We start from the raw sequence: 25,881 nt of genomic DNA, 5'->3' as shown, positions 1-25,881 counted from the left end.
GGGAAAATGGAGATGGTGGAGAGTTGGAGAAACATGAAATGCGAGGGTAAAATTGAATAGGAGGTTGGAAGGGATTGGGGAAGAGCAGAAGATTTGGAGGATAAATGGGATGAAGGAGAAGGCTGAGATGAAAAGAATTGATAGGAACAAAGGATAAAGGAATTTTGTGGAGGGGAGGGAAAAAAGATGAGGGTAAATACAGTAAGAAAGAACAAATGCTGCATGGGCAAATGATATGGTTAAATAAAATTTGTCGGTGAGGAGGTGAAAGAGTAGAGGATGTGATGGTGAAGAGGTACAATGATTTGGCCGAGGAAGGAAAAGACATGGAGGCAAATTGGTGAAAGAAGTTTGCAGAACTGGAAATGTGTGCAAGTGGAGATCGTGGGCAAGACAGGCAGAGGATAAAAGAGAATGTAGGCGATGGTGAAGAAGTTGAAGTGGACTGAAATGTCGCCCATTTGTTATTTCTCCAACTTGGAAAGGTAAGATGGAGGTGGAGGGGTGGGGGCAAAGAGGTACCATGCAGAATCACACACAGGAGCATAAACACAAGCTTAGCACACACAACTCGGCAGCACACATTGAATCTATTTGTATTGTAATTGTGATCAATTCCTGGAAAATCGAATGGTATTTCAAATAAACTATAAAAGTTTATAGAGCATTTATAATTGGCATTTTGTGATTTTTCTTTAATGTTTATAATTGCATTAAATATTTTACTGTATAATAAGAAACAATGGCGTAGATTCGATTGTAATAGATGCCTTCAAATCATATATGTGCCAAATGTTTAATATGGGGGGGGGTGGGTTTGGAGGTAATGAGCTAAAAGCATATCCATCTAATTTTAAGCACACGGACAAACACACTGGATTTCTGTGCATTTGTTTTTCGAGTGCAGCAGGTCATATTTCTTCAGAGGTTGAATCGTATTGTGGCGAATGGGGAAGCATTGAAAGCACAAATGCAAAATAAAAGGTGCAATGACGGCAATAAACTTGATACTGTACTGTACGATTTTGTTTTCATTTCAGGGTTGGTGTGCGGCGAGTGTCCACGTCTGGGCCGACTTGGTCCGCGCACCAAATCCACTGGGAGGATGACCCAGAGGTGCTGATTGACAGGTCTACTGTAGCCGCGTGGCATTGTGGGACAGTCAGACGCTGCCCACTCGTAGTGGAGCTGCTGTTTCTGCAAAGGAGACATATTGTTACTGTGTCATTGTAAGTGATTGACATTGTTTCTGCACTTCATTTACTTGTAATCATGGCCAACGTGTCATCTTTATGCCATCTCCCTGCGCCTTGAGCTTTAGTTTACAATGGTTTAAAAGGAACCCGAGAGATTTGTAGGTGGCTGGAATTGGAGGCCTGACGATGTATGTTGAAGGCTGGACGGTAATTTTTTAAGCAATTGGAGCTCTATAATTAGTCGTTGTTAAAAATATACTTAGACAAAAATGCAACCTTGCTTCACCTGATTGTCGCAGGGAGCTGGAGCAGCGAAGTTATTGCTGTTCCTTGTTGCAAGGGAATGCAGCCTGGGTTTACCGACTGCTTAAGAAACGGATGTTTTTAATAACCCACCAAGCGAACCCGGAAATTGCCAGTCGATTCCCTCTCGATGTTTTAATGTTGTAACCCGCGGCGCATGCATTGTGCAGCGTCTGATGCACATGAACAAAATGCAAAGAGTGGAGATCCTTGCAACAACACATAGCATCACATTACAAATGCTGGACTGAATCCGACTGTAGATATTCGGTGTTATTTGGAGACATGAACTGATTGCTGCATTTAATAGACAGGGATGGTTTTTCCCCCTGCAAAGCTGGACGCTGACACACGTACAGACGCTGCAGTATTTTGCTAATTTGATGCAGTTTGCCTACCTTTGTGTCATTTAATCTGAATTGTCACATTGCTCGTATCACCATCTAAATTAATTTAAAATGATATTTAACTTTATTAATTGATATGTTGTCATTTGTGGATGTAATTGTTTTCCTTATTGCTGTTTTCAACGTTGCATGCTGCATCGACTTTGAGAACAAGATTGTTCTCGGTCTGTTGTGAAGCCACATTCCCGGAGGCTGTGGTGTGGTTGTTACTTAGCAACAGACGTAAAAGTTGCTTCTATGTCTGAGAAGCGTTTTGAGTCAATAAAGGGCAGAAAATTTTATGAATCTGATCCTACGCAGATCCTTGCAAATACCATGCATTCACAGTCCAATCATCTGTTGAAACCTAGCCCTGCTTCTCCACATATATAAGGCCTTAAGATTCTTTTGGTGGGTGTGTATATGAGTTTTAAATCTTGGATTTGTCACAATCTGTCTGGGCGTAGTCTCCACGGTGATCAGAATTAGCGAGTGTCGAATTCATTGGCAGATCTAAGAATAAGAATAATTTGGTATAACGTCAATCAGCTGCAAAGTATATAGTAATGTTGTGCTTTATTAAAACATATGCTTATTGCCACTTATCCCATAAGGTTGCTACTCTCATTGCTGCCAGTTTGTCGCAGTGATTTATGTCCCAGGCCATTCTTATAATGTTTTAGGTTGTATCAGGTTAATTAAACAATAAGATTAGATGTAACCATCTCATTTTCTCCAAATTATTCTCTCGTTACGAAATCACAATTTTTTGATTGTTCCAAAGCATATAGGAAATGTTTAAGGAAAAGCAAAAGTTTACAATGATATTAAATTAGCCAGAGTGTAGCAGAACATTTTTCTACTAATCAATTGCATTCTGAATCACTTTATTTGCAATAAATATGGTTATCATTATTAACTTCTCATGTAATTTTTGCTCTGTGAGGAATGAATAAAGTAGCTTAAGATTGCTGGATTCCATGGAGATCAGGAGAACACAACATTGTTTTAATTGATATTTGAAAAACTTTTCACCACCTGGTAATTGTGAACTTGCAGGAAGCCTTGGGAGTACATGGCTGAATATTGAATGTTAATCTGTGGCAAAGGAGCAACTCCAAACTGGTGCGAGGATAGAAAAATGAAGAACATAGTTGTGAATTATCATCCATTCTCTTTGATTTACTCTGTGGAATTAGAAAATAATTATTAGTTCCAATTCTAGACTTTTTTTAATAATAAAATGATCCTTTTTGAGGATCTTTGAGTTTTGTTGATAAACTCAATTACTGTTCTAACAACATTGAAAGATGTATCAGTCTGTTATCCCTCCTCCCACTGTTCACTGTCCTTGGCTTATGAGCAGTAAGCCCTATTATGGTACTAACATTGCCACTTAGGCTGAAATTAAGTAACATTGCAGAATTCAAGCAACCTGACCATCATAATCTGCATTGTTAGGAGAGGAAGAATAGCCAACTGGCTCATTGACTTACTAGTTTCATTATTTGATGAATTCCATGTTAACGTATGTCAAGTGTAATAGCTTGTTTTGGCAGTATTTTAAACTGAAGTTGTGATGTGACTTCCTTTCATGATGCATTAGAGAGAATTTTCTATAAAATGTGCATTTTCTTAGGTTAGGATGTAATTGACTTCAGATTCTCTTTCAGTGCTTATGGAAGTTTTCAAATTTGGCTAATTAATATGACAAGCAAGAATAATCAAGAATAAAGCATTTAGTGCTTTACTTTTGAAGTTCTTCAGTTGCTATTTTATTATTAGACACAACCAGGTCTCACAAACTGTCTCCAGAAACCCATGATATTGCATTCAAGTCTTGTTTCAGATAAGGTCCTTAGCTCCATAAATGGTGCTGGTTAAATGCGTTGGTCATTTGAGTTTAATTATTATGGTCAAAACTGAAGTCTGTCATTTTCACAAGGAAAGGCATTTTAAAATAATTTCACCCGTTTGCAGTTATTACAGTGCATCCAAGTTTCATTGTCAAATTTGAAGAATGGTAGTTGGTTTATTATTGTCATATGTACTGAGGTACAGTGAAAAACTTGGTTTTGCATGCCATCCATACAGATAATTTCACAACAACAGGACATTGAGGTATTACAAGGGAAAAGCAATAATAGAATGTAGAATATAGTGTTTCTGTTACAGAGAAAGTGCAGTGCAGGCAGACCATAAGGTGCAAGGCCACGATGAAGTAGATTATGAGGTCAAGAGTCCATTTTATTGTGCAAGAAGTCCATTCATTAGTCTTATAACAATGTGATAGGAGCAGTCCTAGCCTGGTGGTATGTGCTTTCAGGCTTTTGTATCTTCTGCTCAATTGGGAGGGGAGAAGAGAGAACATCCGAGGTGGGTGGGGTCTTTGATTATGTTGGCTGCTTTTTCTGAGGCAGCGAGAAGAGTAGACAGAGTCCATAGAGGGGAGGCTGGTTTCCATGATGTGCTAAGCTGTGTTCACAACTCTCTGCAGTTTCTTGCGATCTTGGGCAAAGCAGTTGCCATACCAAGCCATGATACATTTGGATAGGATGCTTTCTTTGGTGCACCTATAAAAATTGGTAAGGATCAATGGGAACATGCTGAATTTCCTTAGCCTCCCGAGGAAGTAGAGGTGCTTAAACCCTCAACAAAATAAATATAATTCAGACCAAAATTGAGGTACATTTTTAAAGTATAATAACACATTTTCAAAGTTAACAAGTTTTTTGACCCTATTTGAGTATGGTTATTATTAATGTTGTATCACTTGCCTTGGAAACTGGGTTGCAGGTATATAAGGAATGCATGTGGAGCTGCATGCAGGTGGACCTGGCATGAAATAATTTGATAATAAAATAAGTTAGACATGATTACGTTGGTTGTCTAACACAAAAAGAGATTAATCTATGTAACCAGCATTTATGTGCCACTCTAGCCTGCTGCCATCCTTTTGTTTCCTTCTCTCTCAACTACTGATCTGGCTTCTCTTCAAATTCATCCTTGCCTCTTGCCTCCACGACTGCTGTAGCAGTGAGCTCTACTTTCTCACAACTCTCTGGTTAAAGAAGTTGCTTCTGAATTATTAGTAGATTTCTCAGAGACTGGTATTGATGGTCTCAAGCATTGTTTTCTCCCACAAGTGGAAACGCTTCCTTAAACCTTTAACGATCTCTATTGGGTCATCTCTTATCTGAGAGAAAACAGAGTCTGTTGATCTTTGCAGATCTGATACCATCCTTGTAAATTGTTCACAGACCTTTTTCTGTACCTCTTTATCCTAGTTTCATGGTGACCAGAGTTCTAAACAGTGTGATCTTTACTAAAATTGTAATTAAAATTTTTACAAGTTATGTCTGGTCAAGACTTTTTAATTAGCAGTGATTCTAATAACAATGAGCAATGCTTCTTCATTAGCAAATAATCTGAATTTAATAAGTTTAATTTTTAAAATTTCATTCACTTTGTTTTAAACTAATGTTTTTGTGTTAAATATTTTTCCAAAGAATTATTACCATTCATCATCAGTGGAAAGATTGGGAGAGCTGGATATCCATTCACACCACCTGTTTTCTAAACTTGGCAATTGAAATTGTTACACTTAATGCAACTTTCATAAACTGGTACTGTGATCCACAGTGCTGTTTTAACACCATTATGATGGTGCAGATCAGATTGAATCACATAGGACTATAATTTTTTGTTCGCTGTCAGATCCATTTTCTATGAAAGTAAAAAGTTAACAATAATTGAAGATTTATCAAGTGGATCATGAAGTCTGCAATTCCCATTCTGGGGCCTTCTATGCTTTTGGTGCCTTGAGTATGGTTACAGCCAATATACACCATAGGGGCAACTTTTGAGATTTTAGGTGATATACTGAAATGCTCAATTGTGCTGCAGATTGTCTCTGCTTTTAATGTGCCGGTCTCTTCCACAGAACCTAAGTGATCCTGGGCTTCTGTTGAGATCCTGACTCTGGTAGGCTCACCTTAAGTAATCCACTTACCCAGATCTACCCAGCCATGCTTGTGTGCTTTACCCGATCCTTCCCCCACCCCCCACCCCTCCCCAACACACACACATCTAACTACTGACCTTCACCCCTATTGGCAATCGGAATTCCCCTACCTGCAGTCACAACTCCCTGACTCTGATCACCCTGACTGACTGCTAATTGTAACCATTTCAAGTTGCCAACCCAACCTAGTTGCAGACTTAACCACACCATCTCCTGACTGCTGATCAAATAGTCGTCTTAATAAAATGTGTGATCTTCCTTTCCAGCAAATAGAAGGTTTTAGAGGAAGTGGGAGAGTAAAATAAAATGATTATGTTTTCAAGAAAGCAAATTTATATTGATAGGTAGGCCAAGTATTTTTACAATGCAAATGATTGGAAGTAGGAAAGGGAAGATAAAATGCATCTTTAGCAAATTTTGTGAAATAATATGTGAGTAATCTTGTGAGGCCAGTATAATTTAGAAAAATTGAGTTAGAAATACATTATTTATGTCAATGTGGTTATGTGGTAAATTGCTTCAGGTAGATTTGCTGTTCAGTAATGATGGATAAACCATTGCACAAGGAATGAATAAAATGTCAAAATTGAAGGTCCTGAAGTACACGTGCAGAGCCTCGGGAGGTATTCTGCTTTCAGTCACTAAACATTTAATGAAATTTCTGATACGTTTTTTTTGGTATTGTGGTATTTTGCTTTGCTAATTTTGGCATGAAGCATTCCCAGTCAGTTCTAGGATAGACTGGATGCAGAACAGTGACTTCTCTACTGGGCAAGCAATGTTCTTCAAATATTGACTGAAAGGAGCATTCCTATTGCACCAGTGTGACACTGCTTTATCACAAATAGACAATCTTTTATGAGCTCTCTGACTGAGATTAGTGGTTCCTGGATTTAATTCCGCTTTTTTCTTTTGAACTGCATTATAACCTTGTAAGCCTTCTAGGCCTTTGATGTCATACCCGTATTCAGGGAAATGAGAATAGTTTTGGCCAAAGCCTATGCTATTTACAACTTTAGTCACCTCAGCAGCTTACGACATACTCTGACTTGCCTGGGTGACTTTTCTACTTCATAAAAATTTGACAATATTTGAAAATTTTGTGTGTTCATCAATGGGTTTTGCTGAAGTGCTTTTTAAAAAAATCTGAGTATTAACTGCAGGATAGAATATTTAGGAAATAACAGTGAAGTAATTATCAGTTTTTATGTTTGCTGCTGCATATCCAATTCCTTTATATTGAACCGCATAAAATGACTACCTATGGCCCTTGGTAAAATTGCTTGTCTCTTACTCTCCCCTGGCCTGTTTACTGCTGAACTACCCCATGTATACTTTTATCTCCAGGCTTGGTGAGTCCAGTACACTCTGAGCTGGCCTCTATCTTCCATAAACATCATCTATACAAAACACTCTGCTGGTCTGCATTTGCTCCCAGTCTGGCAATACATCAAGTTTTAAGTTCTCATCTGTGTTCAAATTTCTCTGCAAGCTCACAGTTGCCTAACTTTGCAAACTCATCCAATCCTCTTTAATTTCTACAGTCCCCCTACTCTGACCTCATGTGCTTCTTGGATCTCCTTCACTTGAATATCAACAACTGTTCAGGCCCAAAGGTTTGGAATTCCATTTCTCTACTGACTCCTGTAAAATACTTCTTAAGAACCAACCTGTTTGACTGAGCTTTTGGTCATCTTTTGTAATATCTCCTTTTGTGACTCAACGTGACACTCTGTTTGATATTGACTCCATAAAACATCTCTGGACATTTTCTGCATTAAACACAATGAACAAATGTAAGTTACTGTTAAGCATTAGTGCAGCTAATTCCTGACGTGGGCTTTGTGTGCCCAGTGGCAAAAAATGTAAACCGTTATTCATTGAAGTGTATGAAGAATGGGCTGCATGGGAAATAGCTGCAAATCAAAGATCCCCTACCCGTCTGCTTCCACTGCCAAAGATCGCCCTCCCTCCACCTTCAATATTAAAGATTCATGAGAAGACCCTTGAAAACATGGACCACTTTCCATATCTCAGAAACCACCTTGCAGTGAAGGCTGACATTGATAATGAGATTCACCACCATTTCCAGTCTTTGGGCATTTGAGAAGAATCAAGATCTCAAAACTCTATGCAAAGCCCTTGGTCTACCAGCAGAAATGATCCCTGCCCTTTTGTAGGTTTTTGGGGCATGGACTACTCATAGCAGTGAGGTGTCATGCAGAGGTGTCACTTATGCTTTGTCTGTGAAAATCCTCCAAATCCCCACTGGTTGGACAAGTGAAGTAATTTCAGTACCCTCTCGTATGCCAACATCCCCAGTGTTGAGTCTGTAATTACACTCAGTCCAGTCTGATGGGCAAGTCACATTGCTCATGTGCCTAACACTAATCTCCTGAACTCAACTCCAAGCTCTGTCATGGCAAGAGATCACTACAGGATGGAGGAAATACTTTAAGGATGTTCTCAGTGCATCCATAAGAAAATGTAGATCCCTATCAATGCTTGGGAAACCTTGCCTATGACCAATTAAAATATAGAAAGAGCAGCTGGGTTGACACCAATAACCTCGAGTTCCGTTATTGGGAGTACGCTCAGTGGAAGGATTGCTCCATCTCCCAACCCATTCATCCGTCCATCTCATCAAGCACTTTGTTCCACAGAGGCTGCTGATCCCTCTTTGGCTTCATCACCCACTTCCAAATCGACTGTTCTGCAGTGGAAGCATGTCATCCTCAATTCTGATCTACTACTTAGGAGGAAACCTACAGGATTTCCTTAGCAGATGGTCAGGATGCTGTTTCTGTTTCTTTCAAGAAGTTGGTTTTAGTGAGCCCATCATGTTTATCAAGTGAATTCCAGCAACAACACAAGACTCATGCATCACTGCAGTGGCAGTAAAAGAAAAAAAGAGCAGTTATATTGCAGGCAGAATTACTTTCAATGAGTCCTTTAACAAATATAATACACTTTTAAGAATTATGTTGTTTATTCAGTTGATGCCAGGAAATGGTACCCTGCGTTAATGTACGAAGTATGCAAATGAGTCACCAAATTAATAGGCAAACATCTGCTGGCAGTAGACATTAGTCACTTCATATCTTGGTTCACAAATGAATTGGATGTTGGAGAATCAGGACTGAGTTCAATTTTTCTACTGGTTGGCTGGATTTTCTCAGCTTTATGTAAACTAGACAGCATAGCTATGAAACCCAATTTTGCTTGACAGCCATATATTCATAAATGAAATAGATATGCTGACATTCTGCTGATGAACTTTACTTTCTTGATTTGATTACTTCTTGCTGGCCTTCCATCCCTCACCATTGATGGATATTAGCTTATCCAAAATTCCAATGCCATTTGATGACCTATATCAAATTAGATAGACCTCAGTGTCACCTTTTTTGAACCCTGGTCCTCCAACACATCAAATCTTAAACTCTTGTCCCTATGCTTACCCTCGCCCCTCTAGGTTTCTGTGACACATCCAACCTTGCTACAAGACCCAAACTTTGTATCCATCCTTGCTCATAGTGCAGTTTTTGATAATCTTATTAATTATCATATTAGTCATATAGCCAGCTGACTTCAAACTCAAAAACAATCAGAATTCCCAACTCTTATGCTATTCAAAGAAGGAAAGAGATGAAGGCTTATTTGGAGGATTTTTCCCATTTCGTTCCATTTCTTCTAGCATAATTGCTTAAAATGGTGGAAATTTAGTAAGCTTGCTGCAGGATTTCTGAACTTTGCAGTGTAACTCAGCATATAACGTGGCCCCTAGTCCATTTAAGAGTTTCTTATCAGCTTAAAACAGGAAGTGTCTGTGCTATTTTTTTCACCTTTGGTGAGTTTCAGTTGCACAGGAAGGATTAGTGGCCTACTGGTTCGTGTGGATGACATATTTTTGTTCAATATCCAACAGTTAAGAACACAAAAGTTTAAATTATAAGGCCTTTGTTTCACATAAGTGACAGAAATCAGTATTGACTCTGTTTTTATTTCGTTTAGGTTTAGGTCTCTGTGATCATCATGTCCAGCAGAGGTGGAAAGAAGAAAACAACCAAGATTTCACGGTCTGCCAAAGCCGGTGTTATTTTCCCGGTTGGGCGAATGCTGCGTTACATAAAGAAAGGTCACCCTAAATACAGAATTGGTGTTGGTGCTCCAGTGTACATGGCTGCAGTTCTGGAGTATCTAACTGGTGAGTCAAAAGGTTTTTCAAACCTTCAAGAGAATAAAGGCAAAACAGAGTTTTTGAAAGTCATTTCACAGAGACTGAGCACAGTGTAAGACACTTTTATCTAACTTTCAGTGTAGGCAATGTAATTTTTGCACAAGGTCTGTAGGCAGAATTACTGTTTAGAATTATATGCAGCACAGCATCTTCTAACACATCTGTTTATGGAAGGATTAGATTTTGCAAAATAGTTGCTTTTCTTTGCATCAGAAAACTCACTTCAACTGCTCACTTCATTGATTTGTTTCTTGCATGAAAATGATGTTTTAATTGAAGTACATTTTAAAGTGATTATAATGATGTCACCATGCTGGTAAACGAGGATTTGTGACAGTGAATTTATCCCATTTAAGAATTGCTAAAGAATAATGCAATTATACAAGTCAGACTCATTCCTGATATTTAAAGGTTAAAAGCTTGTCTGTTCTGACCTCCTTTTATATCCAAAATTGACTATTGTTTATCCTGGGGATGAAAATTAATTGGTAATTTTTAAAGTAATAAGGAGTACAAAACCAGAACTCCCATCAACTTTCCCTTGAAAGTTATCATTAGGGTTAGGTTAATATCTAATCTGAATGTCATTAATAGGTTGAAGTAACATGGACGTTTCAGGTAGGTAGCATAAATGGATTCTAAATTCAATGGAGTCTAGCTCTCTGTCTTGTGTTGTAGTGCACGAACAGATGTATTCCTGTGGGGAAAATTAAGTGCATTTTTTTTTATGAAACATGTTTCTGTGAAAAGGAAAGTGTCTAGAAAAGCAGCTCAAAAATTCTACTGCATGCTGCAATAATTACTGGATCTGAGATGAGCACACAGAATTATTTCCAGGTGCTGCGTGTGTATGCCACACTTGCAAACTGAGACACACGGACAAGTGCAAGGGCATGAAACATGCTCCACAAAATTTAGTTGCACGCATAACCCGATCTTTTGTTTAAAACCATACGCAATCTTTTCATTCGCTTTTGGAAGGCAGTGCCACATTAACCTGTTTTGTCGATTTGCTCATCAGTCAATAACTAAATTCTTGAAAGTTTCACAATATTCCTCTGCTGCTTTCTATTCAGCAGATTTCTGTTCACCGGAAACATCGAGTCTTTGAATCCCATGCTGAATCTTAAAGCAAATGAACTATTCTTGAGAAAAGGCACACAGTTCTGTGATTTGCATTTTCTCATAAAATTATTTTCCTTTTTTCCACTGGCATAAACCCTGAGATACATGCTCCCTTTGATCTTTTCCAGGAAAACCAATTACATAAAACACAATCAAGATTGTCAAACTTCGCTGCATGCATGGCATGGAGCTTTTTAACACTCTTATCATTCTTTGAGTTCAGGAAGAACTCTCTGAGCTTTGCTTTTGTGATTTAATATCATAAATCATTGAGGAACCAATGTTGAATTTTTTCAGAACAGTATGATTTTCACCTTTTTCCAGTCTCTTACATATTTCCATTTTCTGTTTCAATGTTAGAACAACATGTTTCTGCTTCTTACTTTTGCCACAGGTATTTATCTGACATAATGGATAGATGGCAGAAACGCAGTGCACTTTATGAAACACATGGAGCCACTCACCACTTGTAAACACACACGAGGAATTAAGGGTGGGCTGCTGTGCTGTTCGCTGAGGGGAGACAGTGCATGAACGAAATCGCATTGGAACCCAGCGCACCAAATTCAGATTTACAGTTTTGAAAAAAAATTTTGAAATTGCTTAATATTCTTGGAAATTTTTGCCAGTTGCTTGAGAATTCTAGATGCATTAATACCAGATAAATGAGAGTTTACTATATCAGAATCAGATTTATTGTCACTGACATATGATGTGAAACTTGTTGTTTTGCGGTAGCAGTACAGTGCAAAGACAAAACAACAAATTTCACATCATATGTCAGTTATATGAGTTGTAATAAGTCTTCTGTTTACTGATGCACATGCATTCCAGATTTCTGTTGTTTTCTGTTCTGTGTTCATGACAATGTTATTGATAATGATTTTATTGAACTAAAGTAACCATTTTTCAGCTGAAATTTTGGAGTTGGCTGGAAACGCTGCTAGGGACAACAAAAAGGGAAGGGTCACTCCCAGGCACATCCTGCTGGCTATTGCAAATGATGAAGAACTAAACCAGGTTTGTTGTGGCCTTTAGATTTGTTGAAGTTTTCTGTGATTTCCTTACTGGGTATAAAAGAAAAAAAGTTGTTAAAACATTTGTTTGTTAAAGCAATTATTCTTGAGTCCTTAACTGAAGAAATTAACAAGGTAGACCAAAAGAGAAAATGTTTTAAATGAATGATCAAAATATGATGAACTGAAAATATGTTCTGAATGGCCTGTAGGTGGAACAAACAGAAATTGGTTCACATTTAACCAAGAAAAATGAAATGTACATGCTAATTGTTGACAAAAGACTCCTGCAACCTTAGGAATGTTTTTTGTTTCATGCCATAGGATCTTGCAGCAGTTTCCCAGACTAGAAATTGTTCACTTATTCCTTGTCTTTTAAATCCTTCATAACAAAACTTATAACTCTTCAACTTTGATGGCATCTATTCCTCCCTATAAATTCAGAACAGCAATAACCCCTTAGAGGACAGCATGGTAGTGCAAAGCTTAGTGCTCTTGTCTCATAGCTCCAGGGATCTGGGTTCGATTCTGACCTCAGATGCTGTTTGTGCAGAGTTTGCATGTTCTCTCCATAACCTCATGGGTTTCATCTTACAGTTCCTGTTTACTCCAACATATCAAAGACAGGTTTATTGGCCACTGTAAATTACCCTTTCATGTAGGTTAATGGCAAAAAAGAATCAGTGGGGAGTTGATGGGCAGGTGAGAGAAAGAATAAATTGTAGGCAACGGGGAAATAAGTGAGGGAATGGGATTGATAGGATTGCTCCAAGGGTCAGCATAGACACAGTGGGCCAAATGGCCTCCTTTGTTGTAAGAAAATATAAATAAGAGAACCTGCCTTAAGATTTTTTTTAATGTAATCAAAATTGTGACATGAATTCTTGTTAATATTGCCTGATAGCCACAACTACCATCTTTGTGTTGTGATTGCTTTCCATATCTGAGAGTTGATTTGCCTAATCTCATGGAAATTTCAATGATTGTATGCTAGAATCAAGAAGGTAAAGTGGAAGAAGGTAGCTTTAGTGATAATATAACTGTCAGTCCTTGATTTTCTGTGTAAGAGTGATGGGTGTCACTAATTATTGTAGTTTCCCTACTGCCTCAGAACTTGGCTTTGTTATCCTGATGGTCTGTTTAGTTTCAGTAGCCTGTATCGTTTCTGTGGTGTCCAGATGCTATTTCATTCAATCCTTGAACAGGTGAATTCTGAGAACACCACATAACTAGGAACTTTGAACTGCAAATGCAGAAGATAGTTTGGAAGTAAGAGCTACTCATTTGGTGTTTTTGATTTGATCTCATATTAATAATTAGTGGAGTGATGATATGGATCAAAGTTGTTCAAAATGGAATCAAACTTTTAACTTTTAGCCTCCTTTTCCTAGCTGCTCAAAGGTGTAACCATAGCTAGCGGAGGTGTCCTACCAAACATTCATCCAGAACTGTTGTCCAAGAAGCGAGGGTCTAAAGGAAAACTTGAAGCCATCATCACCCCACCCCCAGTAAAAAAAGCAAAGTCCTCGCAATCTACAAAGAAAACTGGTGGAAAGAAAGGCAAAAAGGGGGCAGGAAAAGGGGCTAAGGTACAGTTTAAAAATACAAAGTTAATTTTTATTTTATAAAATGTTGTGCAATGTAGAAGAACTTTATCCTTTGACAAGATTCTGCTAAAAAAGATAAGACTATTTTACTTCATTTGTTTAGCAGAGCAATGATGTTAATACAAAGAGGTAGATTTTGCCTATGATTTGTAAAATTGCTGATGGTTATATTGCATTGACTTTTTTAACATTGTTATTGTGCAGGATTTTGTTTAAGTTGATTGATATCTCAAATTGTTTGTCTCTCTTAAAAGATTCACTTTTGTTAGGGGAGGTACTTTAAATAGCATTCATCCAGAGAGAAAGGGAGAGAGAGATTTATTTTTCCAGTTTGAGTAACCACCCACCAGTGAAGATGATAGGTTCTGCTTGCTTATGATTCTGGGGACCTCTGGTGGAAACTACTGAAGCTATTTAAAAGTGAGAGGTTTCCATTTGTATTTGTGATTGTCTGATATCTGTAGTACTCAATAGGCAGCACTAAGTTGTGTAGAATCTATAATTAAGCAAAATAACTAGTCATTAGCAATTGAAAATTTTCAAAAGAAATGTAGATGCTGGAAATTTGAAATAAAAACACAAATGCTCAGCAGGTCAGGCAGCATTTGCAGAAAAAGAAACAGATAACATTGTAGCTTGAAGACTCCTCGAGGTAACTCAATATTTCCAGCACTTTCTATCTTATTGCCAATTACTATGATGATGACCACTGTTGGCTTGTTGTAGAAACCTATGTGATTCACTAATGTCCTTCGCTGGAGGAAATATGCTATTCTTACCCAGTTTGGTCTGTATGTGACCCCAGACCAACAAACATGTTGACTCTGAATTGCCCCTCTGACGTGACTGGTCAGTTGGACCACATTGAAACAGAAAGAATGAAAACAGGAGACAGAAGAGATTGCAGATGCTGAAATCTGGAGCAACAAAGAATATAAACCAAATGGACCACCAGACAACAACCTCAGCACAGAATTCAGATGCAGTAACATTGATGCAAGTCCATTTGAACTTGGAGTCCTTTTCAAGGACATCTGGAAACTGATACCCAAATTGGGAGAGCTATTTCACAGACCAATCAAGCAACATAATTGTACTTACAATATCATACCTTACAGACAATGTGCCAAACATGTCTATCACAATTCATGGCTACCTATCCCACTGGTGGGACAGCATCAGAGAGGGATGGTATAAAGGCAAGAGTGAGGGAGTAGTCCTGGAAGTCCCCAACGTTGACTCCAGACACCATGAGCTTTCAAGGCATAAAGGCAAACATGGACAAGGTAACTTCCTTCTGACTGTCAGCAACTGTCCTCCCTCAGCTGGTGAATTAATGCTCCTCCATGTTGAACAAAAGCTTACAGAAGTACTGCAAGTAAAAAAGGTGCAGAAAGTACTTTGGTTAGGGGACTTCATTATTCATTAGCAAGAGTATCTTGATAGCACCACCACACACTGAGCTGCACCAGGCATACCTAAAAATTAGGTATCAACCTGCTGAAGCTACAACACAAAATTGTATACATCGGAAACAGCATGCAGAAGACACAACTAAGTGATTTCACAACCGACTGATTGGATCAAAGCTCTGTAGTTGCCGCACAGAGCCATGAATGGTGGTGAACAATTAAACTGCTAATGTGAGTAGGAAAATCCAAGAATGTCCTGGGCAGACCCCAGCATGTGAGTGCTAAAGACTAGGCTAAAGCATTTGCAACCATGTTCAGCCAGACGGGCTAAGAGGATGATCCATCTCACTTTTCTCCTGAGGTCCCCATCATCACAGAAGCAGTATTCAGCTGATTTAATTCACTTCACTTGATACAGCAAAGACTCCATGGCCAGACAACATTTGGGATCTAGTGCTGATGACCTGCATTCTAGTACAGGCATAACAGTTACAACACTGGCATCTACCTGGGAATATGGAAATTAAACAGGACTAGCCACTGAAAAATTATGGTTTCAAGAGCAGAGGAGAAACTGTGTATTCTGTGGTGACTCGCCTTCTGACACCCCAAAGCCTTTCTACCATATACAAGGCACAGATCAGGAGCATGGTAAAATACTTGCCCAGATAAATGTGGCTCCAATAAAACTCAAGAAACTTGACACCTTCTAGAACAAAGCAACCTGCTTGATTGGCATCCCATCAAGCATCCTAAGTATTCATTCCCTTTATCACTAGCACACACGGCTGCAGTGTGTATCATTTAGAAAATGTATTACAATTATTTGTCCAGGCTACTCTGTCAGTACTCTCAAACCCACAGCCTCTAACATTAAGTAGGGCAAGTAAAGGAGGAGAATGGGAACATCATCACCTCCAGGTTCCACACCAAATCACACACCTTCCTGACTTGGAAATATGTTGTTAATACTTCATTGTTACTGGTTATAGATCCTGGAATTCCCTACCCAATATCCTTCTGACTGTACCTTCACAAGACGGATTGCAGTCGTTCAAGAATTAATGTTAGGCAATGAATGCTGACCTTGCCAGTGATGCCCAGATCTTGAATAATGTTTTTCTTGAGGAAAACTTGCATTTTTTAAGCGATGGACTTTAGTACCAGGGGCTCAGTTTTAGTGCTTAATGCTCACATACAGGGTAAGTACAGGTTATTTACAGAGTTTGCACAGTCTGCCAGAAAAAGCATCTTGTCATGGATTGTGCAGTGATGTATTTCTGTAACCATTCATGACAACAGAATTAACAGAAAATCTTAACTTTCATACTGCAAATGCCCAGTTCTTTGCATTTTAGCAGTCAGACTGGGATTTTAAGAAACAAATCATTATCTGAGTGTGAAACAGAACTCTTATTCACAAAATAAAAAGAATGTTTTTTCACCACAGAAGAAGCAAATAGAAGTCAGCAAAGCAGCTTCAGCAGATAGCACGACTGAGGGCAATCCTGGGGACACATTTACTATTCTCTCCACCAAAAGCCTCTTTCTTGGACAAAAGGTACAGGTATTCCTATTCAGGAGTATTTCATGGTAGCAGTTTTGTGATGTTATGCAATCCTGTCTTATTCACACATGGTACTAGCAGTATTATATTATGAATCAGCACTTCTTGCCCAAGAATGATCAGTTTGGAAACTTGTAGCCAAAGGAAATTTTCTTTTTAGTTGTAATTTTGTAATTACCTAGAAAATACTAAAATAGCATTTGTGCAAATAGATTAATCTTTTGTGAGAAAATAATTTCACGAGAGAAAGATTTCTATAAAAACACTGACGTTACCCTTGAAATTTTTAAAAGTTACAATTCAAGGACTTTTTGTTATTTTATGAAAATATGTGTCTAAAACTTGATCATGATAGGATGTGTCCATTGACAGTACAGTCAGATATTGTTGAGCATAAGGGAACATTCAGTCCATTGTACCATGTTGGCTTATAAATTGAGCTATCCAAACAGTCCCATTCCCAAACTCTTTCCCCCAAAACCTATAAATTTGTTTTCATTGAAATATTGATCTAATTCTCTAATGAAAGGTACTGTTGAATCTGCTTCCACAATTCTTTCTCCAATAATTTAAGCCTTTGAAATATTTTTATAATAAAAATTTATAATTGACAACTTGTGGTGACACAATCTGTTAATTTCTATTTATACTGTCAACAATAGTATTGAGCAAATTCCATTTCATTAATGGAGAAACCTAACCTTAAACCAGACTTCTGAAGGTCATTTGTCTTCCTCTCCCATTTATTGCTATTTTTCCCCATTGTCTGAACAATAGACAGGAGTTGCATTAAGAAACCGCCGCACATAGCAAAAATTTGAAACCCCAAAATAGATTGTTTGTAAACAAATTACAGAAGCTTGGGGATTTGTCGATGCCTTTAATTACTAAGGAGAATCAGAATCCAAAAGAAGTTCTACTAAACCTGTGGGAATACATTGCATTGGTTGCTGTGTGTAGCTATGTTGTAAGATTGACCTTTATAAATTATGTTATACATCACTGAGTTCAGCAACCAAAATAGTTCTTCTTGAACATTACAGCATTGTTCCCATTGATGATGGCTGCCACTGTTTTGACATTCCAGGGTTGTACCCTTTTCCACCTTTCCTGGAGCAGACACAAATTAATGTAGAATTTCACAGAAGTCCAGAGAAAAAAATTCCAGTTTGGCTCTTTAGGTCTATATGTCAGCTTTTTGCTACAACAATATAAATGTAGTTCCGCTGCTCAGTTTTCTTTCTGTAGATCTTTATTTACCTCTGCTTAGTGTTTATTAGATTTTTCCTTGGTGAAATATTCTTTGCTCTATCAACCTGCTGTAAAATTTCTTCCAGTGTTTGTACATGTCTCTGCATGAGAAGGCCATATACTGAGGCAGCACTACAGTGTTGTTTAAACTCAGGCCCTGTCCATAAGTAGACATTATAGAAGATATAGCACTATGCAAAGAGGAGTGTATGGGATAGTGATTTACCAGGAGCATCAGAGAACACCACTGCTTTCTTTGTTAAATGGTGATAAAGCATACTTTGCATCCACTATTCCTCACATACACCTAAATTAACGCCTCTTACACAGATAATTTGGTCATTTTAACTCACTTATTTATGTAGTCTTGCCACCTGCAAATTGGCTGCCAGTTTCCTCTCATTATGGGAGTAAGAAATTGAAAATTCATTGACTGTGAAAAGATTGCATCTAATCTATACCACTCTCTTATGAAGAGATAATCTTACATTGATGATTCCTCACTACTTAGTCATCAACCAGCAAACATTGACTTGATTTTTAATTTTTAAAACATCAACTACATTTCCTAGTGCTTTAAAATTTAAGAAGGTATACTTTTTGTAATCTTGGGTCCCACTACAGAGAAGTAGTTTACCATCTATGGTATCATGTAGACACCTAATAGTAAAACATTTAACCATTTGAAGAAAAGGGTGTATACTTTTCAGGCTGTACCACCTTTCCTTAGGTAATTCTCAGACTTTTGTCACTGACAACCAAGAGAAGCACTAACCAGGTCACATCCCTAATGGAGATATGAAAGTTCATTAAGATAATGGACACATGACCACACCTTTTGCATAAGGCTGCCTACATAACTTGATATATTTAAAAAAAAATATTTTGGTGCATACAAGTGGCTTTAAATTAGCAAAATGATGATGATTGATAGTTAAGTTGAATTATTTAAAAATTAATACAAGCGATCATGTATTTGGCCTGACTCATATCTGCCAGTATTTAAGAACTAAAAACTAGAAGAAGGCCATTTGACCTCTCACCCTTGCTCTGCCATTCATTAAAATTGTGGTTGATCTTTTACCCCAACATACTTTCTAGCACTAACCCTATCAATATCTTTCTTGAGTTATCCAAATATCAATACCCTATCAATATCGATCTTGAGTTATCTAGCTTGAGTTCTCCATCAATTGATGGAGATTGTGTACAGCTGTGGTCCTAGCACTGATTCTAACAGCCTCCTACTAGTCATAACCTCCCAACTGAAAAATGACCTGTTTATTTCTGTCCATTTCCCTCCATAGATGCTGTCTGACTCACTGAGTTCCTTCAGTGCTTTGTATGTTGCTCCAGATTCCAACATCTGCAGTCTCTTGTGTCTCCTGTTTATTTCGACTCCGTTTTCTGTTGGTTACCAGTCCTTAATCTATGCTGGGATACTAACCCAAAATGCTATTTACTATAATTTTGTTTAATAACCCTTTGTGTTCAAATATCTTCTGAAAATCTATGTAAACCACAAGCACTTTATCTATTCTACTAGATCAGAGTTAACTCAGCCCAATGTTTTCTAAGTGCTCAATTATCAGTTCCTTAATCATTCAGGACTGAGAAGAGGAGAAATTTCTTCACCCAGTGGGTAGCAGATCTTTGGAATTCACTACCCAAGAAAGCTTAAAAACTCTTCTAGTCATGTCAGACTAACTGCTTCCCTATTTTATCTCTTTTCCCTGTCTTAACTAATTTTAGCAGTATTATTGCAGATACCTTCTTTCTCTACAAGAATACTATTGTTAATTCCATGAGCCCCCTTCGGCATGTTCTGGTTTTCTTTTCTCCCCCTCCTTTTCTTTTTACCACCTGTTCTTAAATGTTGGCATGATCTTCGTTTCTGTCACTAACTCAGATAGTGCATAATATATCTACCAAACATTTGACATTTTTTCCTTTCTTCTACATGTCTCGAATTCAATTTTGTATTGTTGTAGAGTCTCATCCACTTTGCTATAGCCCTTTTATAATTTTAAGCATCTCCATTGCTTCATAATCTCTTCTATTCTAACAGATAATCAAATTATGTCACATCTCTTTTGTATTTTAGCTGTACCTATCAAATACCATCTTCATGAATTTATGCACTACTGTGCATCATCTCTCAAAACAGTTCAAAAGTACTTCTGTGATCTTACTAGGGTTTTATATAGATTCACAGTCATACCTTGATTTTCACAAACTGTACTTCTTTCCACAAACCTATTATTATTTTATGGTCTTAGGTATTTTTGCTACTTTTAAAGTCTGGAGTAGCTAATGCACCAAATTTTCTTGCTCATCAATACCACACAACCCCTTTATTCCCATTCAAAATACAGGCTCTCAATCTGACACAATTTTCCATCTACCGCTTTTCAAATATTTCACCATTTTATTAATATTCCCTTTCCAAGTTTGTTTACTCCTTAACATTATTTAGTACCTTTTATGTTTATGTTGCCTGCAGACTTCAACACTAATCCGCTAACATTATATCCAAATCCTTGATGTAACAAAATAAACAAAAATTGTTGTAGAATAGCATATGTGCAAGATGGTTACCCAGTCACGTGGAAGATGTATGGTTAACTCCTAATTTCTATCTACTCCCCTTACTCCCTTCCTACTTTTTAATCTAATTTTTTATCCTTACTTGAATTTCATTGTACTTAAACTCCTGCAGTAGCCTCCTGTGTAGTAATGACATACAACCTATAAGAAATTGCCTTTTGTATGAACCAGATGATCCAAGTACAAAATAAGGTACAGAAAGGTAGCCACTCCATAAGGAAGTACTCAATAATGCTGGTAGCATTATCTACAGGAATGGTGGATGGGGGAGAAAACTGGAGATTAAAATAAAACTGCTGTTTTTGTTTCATAATAAATGTGTTGTGTTTCTGCAGAGCTTGCTGTCCTTCATCCTCTGCTTCAGTGTTTTTTTTTGTTTTACCCCAACCATCCCCACCCCTTGTTTTCCTTCTACCCTGTTACTTTTGTATCAATGCTTTTCCTTGCAGTTACACCTTATTCACAGTGAACTCAGTAACATAGCGAGCTTCGAGGTGGAGGCCATTATCAATCCTACCAGTGCTGACATTGAGCTAAAAGATGACCTAGGTAAATAAAATGTGACTTTGCAGGTAACGATGGCTGAAAGCATTATGGAATTTAAAATGTGCATCAGGTTCTGGGGATTCATTATGATGGTAGATTTTGTTTATTCTCACTAAGGTTTTCCAGCGTTGACAGTGAGTACATTTCCATAATTCACTCCAGTTCACCGTTACCTATTCTAATGGGTGGGGTACACCATCCTTTGAAAAATCCTCCCCATTGTCCAAAGCAAAGTACTTCAAAACATTAACAGGAGTAGTTTCAAAATGCACATTTAATAGAAAGTGCCATCATAAATCATTAAAAAGGCATTGGCTTCTCCATAAAGTGTTTAGCTTATCTTTTTGCTTTGGGGCATAAAGATCTTATGGCTTTTATGCTATGATGCTTTGAGAAAGAGCTCCAACATAAGTTTTGTTAACAACATATTTTTCTAAAAGAAAGTGAGTAAAAGGTTTTGCAAAACACTTTTCAAATGGACAAATCCACTTTTAAGATAATTTTCAAGATATTAGGCACAATGACAGAGTAACATTAAAAAATCAAAAATTCCAAACCACAGGTTTGGTCACTGCTCCATGTATCCAGATCTCTGTTTGTCTCTTCTTTAACTTGAATAAGAGTTGGTTAAAAAACAAACTTTGCTTGTCGTGGGAAGTAGGATCTTTGAAAGATGGTTTATAAGATTTAAAAATAAAACTTTGTGGTAATGTGTTGATGGTTGATTGGAGCAGAGGAAGCAGATTCAGACCTGGAGACCACTGTTGGGCTGAATCAGTTTGAAGATTTTTTTTAGCTGATCATCGTTAAGTTTTCAATCTGAAATGTCTCTGATTTGCTTGCTCTATGCAAATTTAAACAGGTGTTATTGTTTGCAGGAGTCATCTCTGAAAGACTGCTGATAATCCAGTCTGTCAGTTTTCTTTCCAGCATGGTTGATGTTCTGTATGTTTATTTGCCTGTTATAGTTACAAGTTGTGCAGGCTGACATTGCAACAATTGACAGTGATGTTGTCGTTCACCCTACGAACTCTGACTTCTACATTGGTGGGGAAGTAGGTAATGAAAACTTCTGTGCAGTGAGTGCATGTCGATCAGTGGCAAACTCTGTCCTGCTTGGCTCTCTAGATTGGCACTTCCTGCTTCCAGCAATAGCAAATTTTAAAAAAAATCAATTTCCCTTCTTCTTTTGGGGGCATTCAGGTTGTCGTTGAATAGGGATAAATCTCTCCTTACCTTCAGGGAGTCTGGGTTTCAATGCAACTTGGGCATACTAAAAGGCCAAAAAGAAATGATTTGAGGCGACTTTAACCTACTTACTGGTGGTTGTTAGCCACTGTGCCAAATTTGAAATGCCTCAATTAAATTAATCATATTGATCATTGTAGGCACATTTCTTTTTCCGTGATTGTTTTGCTGGAAGGATGAACAGACCAACAGACTGAATTTTAAAACTAACGTTGTTTTCAATTTTCAATTCATGCACTGGTAAAGATACTATTTGTTATTGTTTCCACTGAGGTTCTAGGCCCAGCAGAAGCCCAGATAGCATCTTTACTCCAAACGCACAGTCAGTGTGATTTGTAGCAGGCACAATAGCTAACAGTGGTGATGCATAGTGACCGTGCCAAGACAAATTTGTAAATTATGTTCATACTTACTGCTGCAGAGGATCTATTTTTGTTCATTAAAGTGAAATATTCAAACTGGAAAACGAAACCATTTTGAACCACTTTGACAATGTTAAACTTTTCCATTCATATTTGAATGGATTAAATACAGACCATTAAAAAGCATTTCCACCACCACTTTACTAGGGAATCTGTTTTAAACCAGTTTGGCAATTCCATCTTCCATGTCAGCTGATTCTCATTGTGAGATTGCTGGTTTACTGCCAGCTTGTATAATGAAAGTTTTATGCTGTGTGCATTCCTTGGAACTTTTTAACATTGACTATTGTCAGAATTGTGGCGGCCTTTGTGGTAATGGTATTCCCATTATATCTTGGTGGGGAATTTACATGACTTTGAGCCAGAAGAAATGAAGGACAGCAATATATCTGGAAAATTAAGACCTACAAGTCATGCTATAGCCATGAAATTACCTTTTTTGCCCTTCATGGTAGTAGAGGAAGCAGAGTTGTGGGATTGATCAGAGTAAGGTTGGTGAGTATCCACAGTACCTCCTGTGGATCAAATGTACTGCAACCACATTGCGTCAGTTGTGTGGAAGGTGGAAACTGAATGCAGCAAGAGAACCAAATAAATATTGTTTTTAACCCTGGATGGTGCTAAACCCCTTGAGGTTTCTTGTGGCTACATCTGTTGAAGTAAGTGGTAAACATTCAGTAACACTCCTGATCTAATTTGCAGTCTATAGAGCAGAAATCAAGCAGTGAATCTTTTTGTTGTAGTGCTTTCATCCTATGCTTTGCTCTCGTAGCTGCTGCTGTGTGAGTATAACTAGTCAGTGATGGCATCTAAAATGTTGGTAGTGGAGGTGGTTGAGGATTTTTATGATGACTTTTGTTTGCCAAGTAACCAACACAGATATTCCTTGCCAGCTGTGGGCTAGGTTGGGTTCCTTCTTTAATGAAGAAACTATCAGTGAAACTGAATACTGACGTCATCATTAAATAGTTCTTCTCCTGCCCATAAGATGTAACAGCTGAAGATGTTTGAGCCCATTTCTAGACCTCTTCAGGTAGTAGGTGATTGGAGATTCATAAGAATAACTTCAAGTCACTTCTTTCTCTCCAATATATTAGTTTCTACCCTCCTCCATGATTAGTGTCTGCTTGGCATTTTCCTCACAGCTCCAGAGAAAATATCAGAAATTTAACATGTGAGGCACTTCTGGACATGGTCTTGAATGCTTGGAATTTCAGTATACCTCATTTTTAAGTACTTGAACTGTAGGGTTTGCACTCAGTGGAAAATCACAATGTAGTGCTTTTTAAATCCACAATTACAATGCATGGGAATTATTGGTAAGCAGTCATGCAGTTTTCAGAGAATTCTGCGGACACAAATGAACAGTGAACATCGCTGCTAATGTGGCAGAATCACAAGTGTTTATATAATTTGCTGTACATCAAGCAGAAAAGAAATTCCTGATTCATTTGACAAATATATTCATTAAATGTAGTCACACTACAAAACTTTGTTTATAATTTGCTTTTGCAGTTTCTTGCAGGCAAGTAATTAACATCAGACTTCTGAGCACACCAGATATACTGCAAACTGGGGCTCATCATAACACATTTTTTTAAACTTCAATTTCCTGGTGAAAGACATTTTCAGTCTTTTTTATTGATCTTACAACTTTTTAAAAAAAAAATTATAGTTACTCCAAATGCAAACTTTTTGTTTAATCACAGATAACAGTCTTGCTTCATTGCCTCTGGACTGTATAGTGTGGGGTGCTCAGAGGGTTGCACCTGGTGAAAATGGGCACGTGGCTGTGCTTTGTTACTTGTGATACTCTACATTATAGACAATGTACATTGCAATGAATGGAAAAAGGTTTGAATTACAGTAGCAAATGGATTCCTTATTAAAACTTGCTGAAAGATTTGGTATCCTTTATTGATCATATGTCATCTTCACCTTGGCAATCACCTCATTGGATCATGTTGCAAGCTGAAAATTGAAGTGGAATTCAAAAACTGAGCCTATCCTTGCGGACAAAAGGGATTTTAAATAAAAAAAATCCATCCCTTATTTTCAAATTTATTAAGATATTCTGTACTAGTCTAACTTTTGGAAGATTCTCACAAGTAGATTTGAGAGAGCAAAAAACAAACTGCTGCAGGAACTCAGCGGATCAAGCAGCCACTGTAGAGGGAAATAGACATCCGATGTTTCAACCCAAAATGTCTACTGTCCTTTCCCTCTACAGGTCTGCCTGACCTGCTGAGCTCCACTAGCAGTTTGGTTTTTTTTTGTTCCAGATTCCAGCATCTGCAGTCTCTAGATTTGAGAGACACTGCTTTGAATTTGGTTTGATTAAATCTAATGGAAAAGGAAGCATCAAATATTGTGGTGGTGAAACAGTGTGGAACTTAAATACTGGCAAATATTTTTAAAAACTAGGTTGTAATGTTCCAATTCAGCATTACACTGTATTTTGAAGAACTCTGACTGATTCTCAGTTTCTTCACATTCATAGTGTTTTTTTTAATTGTACATTGCAGTAAGTTGTATTCCAGTGAAGTAAATTTGCACAATTCCTTTTGTGTCCTATCTCTGGGACATTGAATTCATCTGGCTATTCCACTTCTAAACCTGAGGAGAATTTGAATCCCCATGGTTTGAACTGATTTGCAACATATGGTTTGTCTGTCAGCTGCTACATGACTAGAGAAAACCATGATTGCTCTTATTTCAGCAACAACAGCAGTTTACAGAAATATCTAACAGGCAGAGTTGACACTCTGTTTGCTTCACAACATTCTGATCTGTAATCACCCACCAGTGCAGGTCTTGTTCATCAGGGGTACATCAAGCAATTTTCAAGCCACTATTGTACCTACTCATGAGTTGATAGCATGCATCTACTCATTGTACATTTGCCATTGAGGTCAGAGTTGGCGATTTATC

General features: G+C 37.7%; 1 protein-coding gene across 4 annotated transcripts in view; it reads left to right on the top strand.

Annotated features, from left to right (window-relative positions):
* Positions 1-1,125: 1,125 nt before the first annotated feature.
* Positions 1,126-25,881, top strand: part of LOC127569251 (core histone macro-H2A.1) — a 34,524-nt gene continuing 9,768 nt past the window's right edge. The window contains exons 1-6 of one of the 4 annotated variants that reach the window (XM_052013705.1): positions 1,126-1,229; positions 9,924-10,116; positions 12,188-12,294; positions 13,682-13,879; positions 16,760-16,870; positions 21,184-21,283. In XM_052013705.1, the coding sequence (XP_051869665.1) occupies positions 9,945-10,116; positions 12,188-12,294; positions 13,682-13,879; positions 16,760-16,870; positions 21,184-21,283 (688 nt within the window). In that variant the 5' untranslated portion in view covers positions 1,126-1,229; positions 9,924-9,944. Of the gene's footprint in view, positions 1,230-1,252; positions 1,404-9,923; positions 10,117-12,187; positions 12,295-13,681; positions 13,880-16,759; positions 16,871-21,183; positions 21,284-22,248; positions 22,340-25,881 lie in introns of those variants that run through there. The other 3 variants (XM_052013708.1, XM_052013707.1, XM_052013706.1) reach the window with 3 other exon arrangements.

Source organism: Pristis pectinata, chromosome 4 (genome assembly GCF_009764475.1).
Source record: "Pristis pectinata isolate sPriPec2 chromosome 4, sPriPec2.1.pri, whole genome shotgun sequence".
NCBI lineage: Eukaryota > Metazoa > Chordata > Chondrichthyes > Rhinopristiformes > Pristidae > Pristis > Pristis pectinata.
Note: the sequence above shows the minus strand (reverse complement) of the source record. Positions and strands in the feature narration are given on the sequence as shown.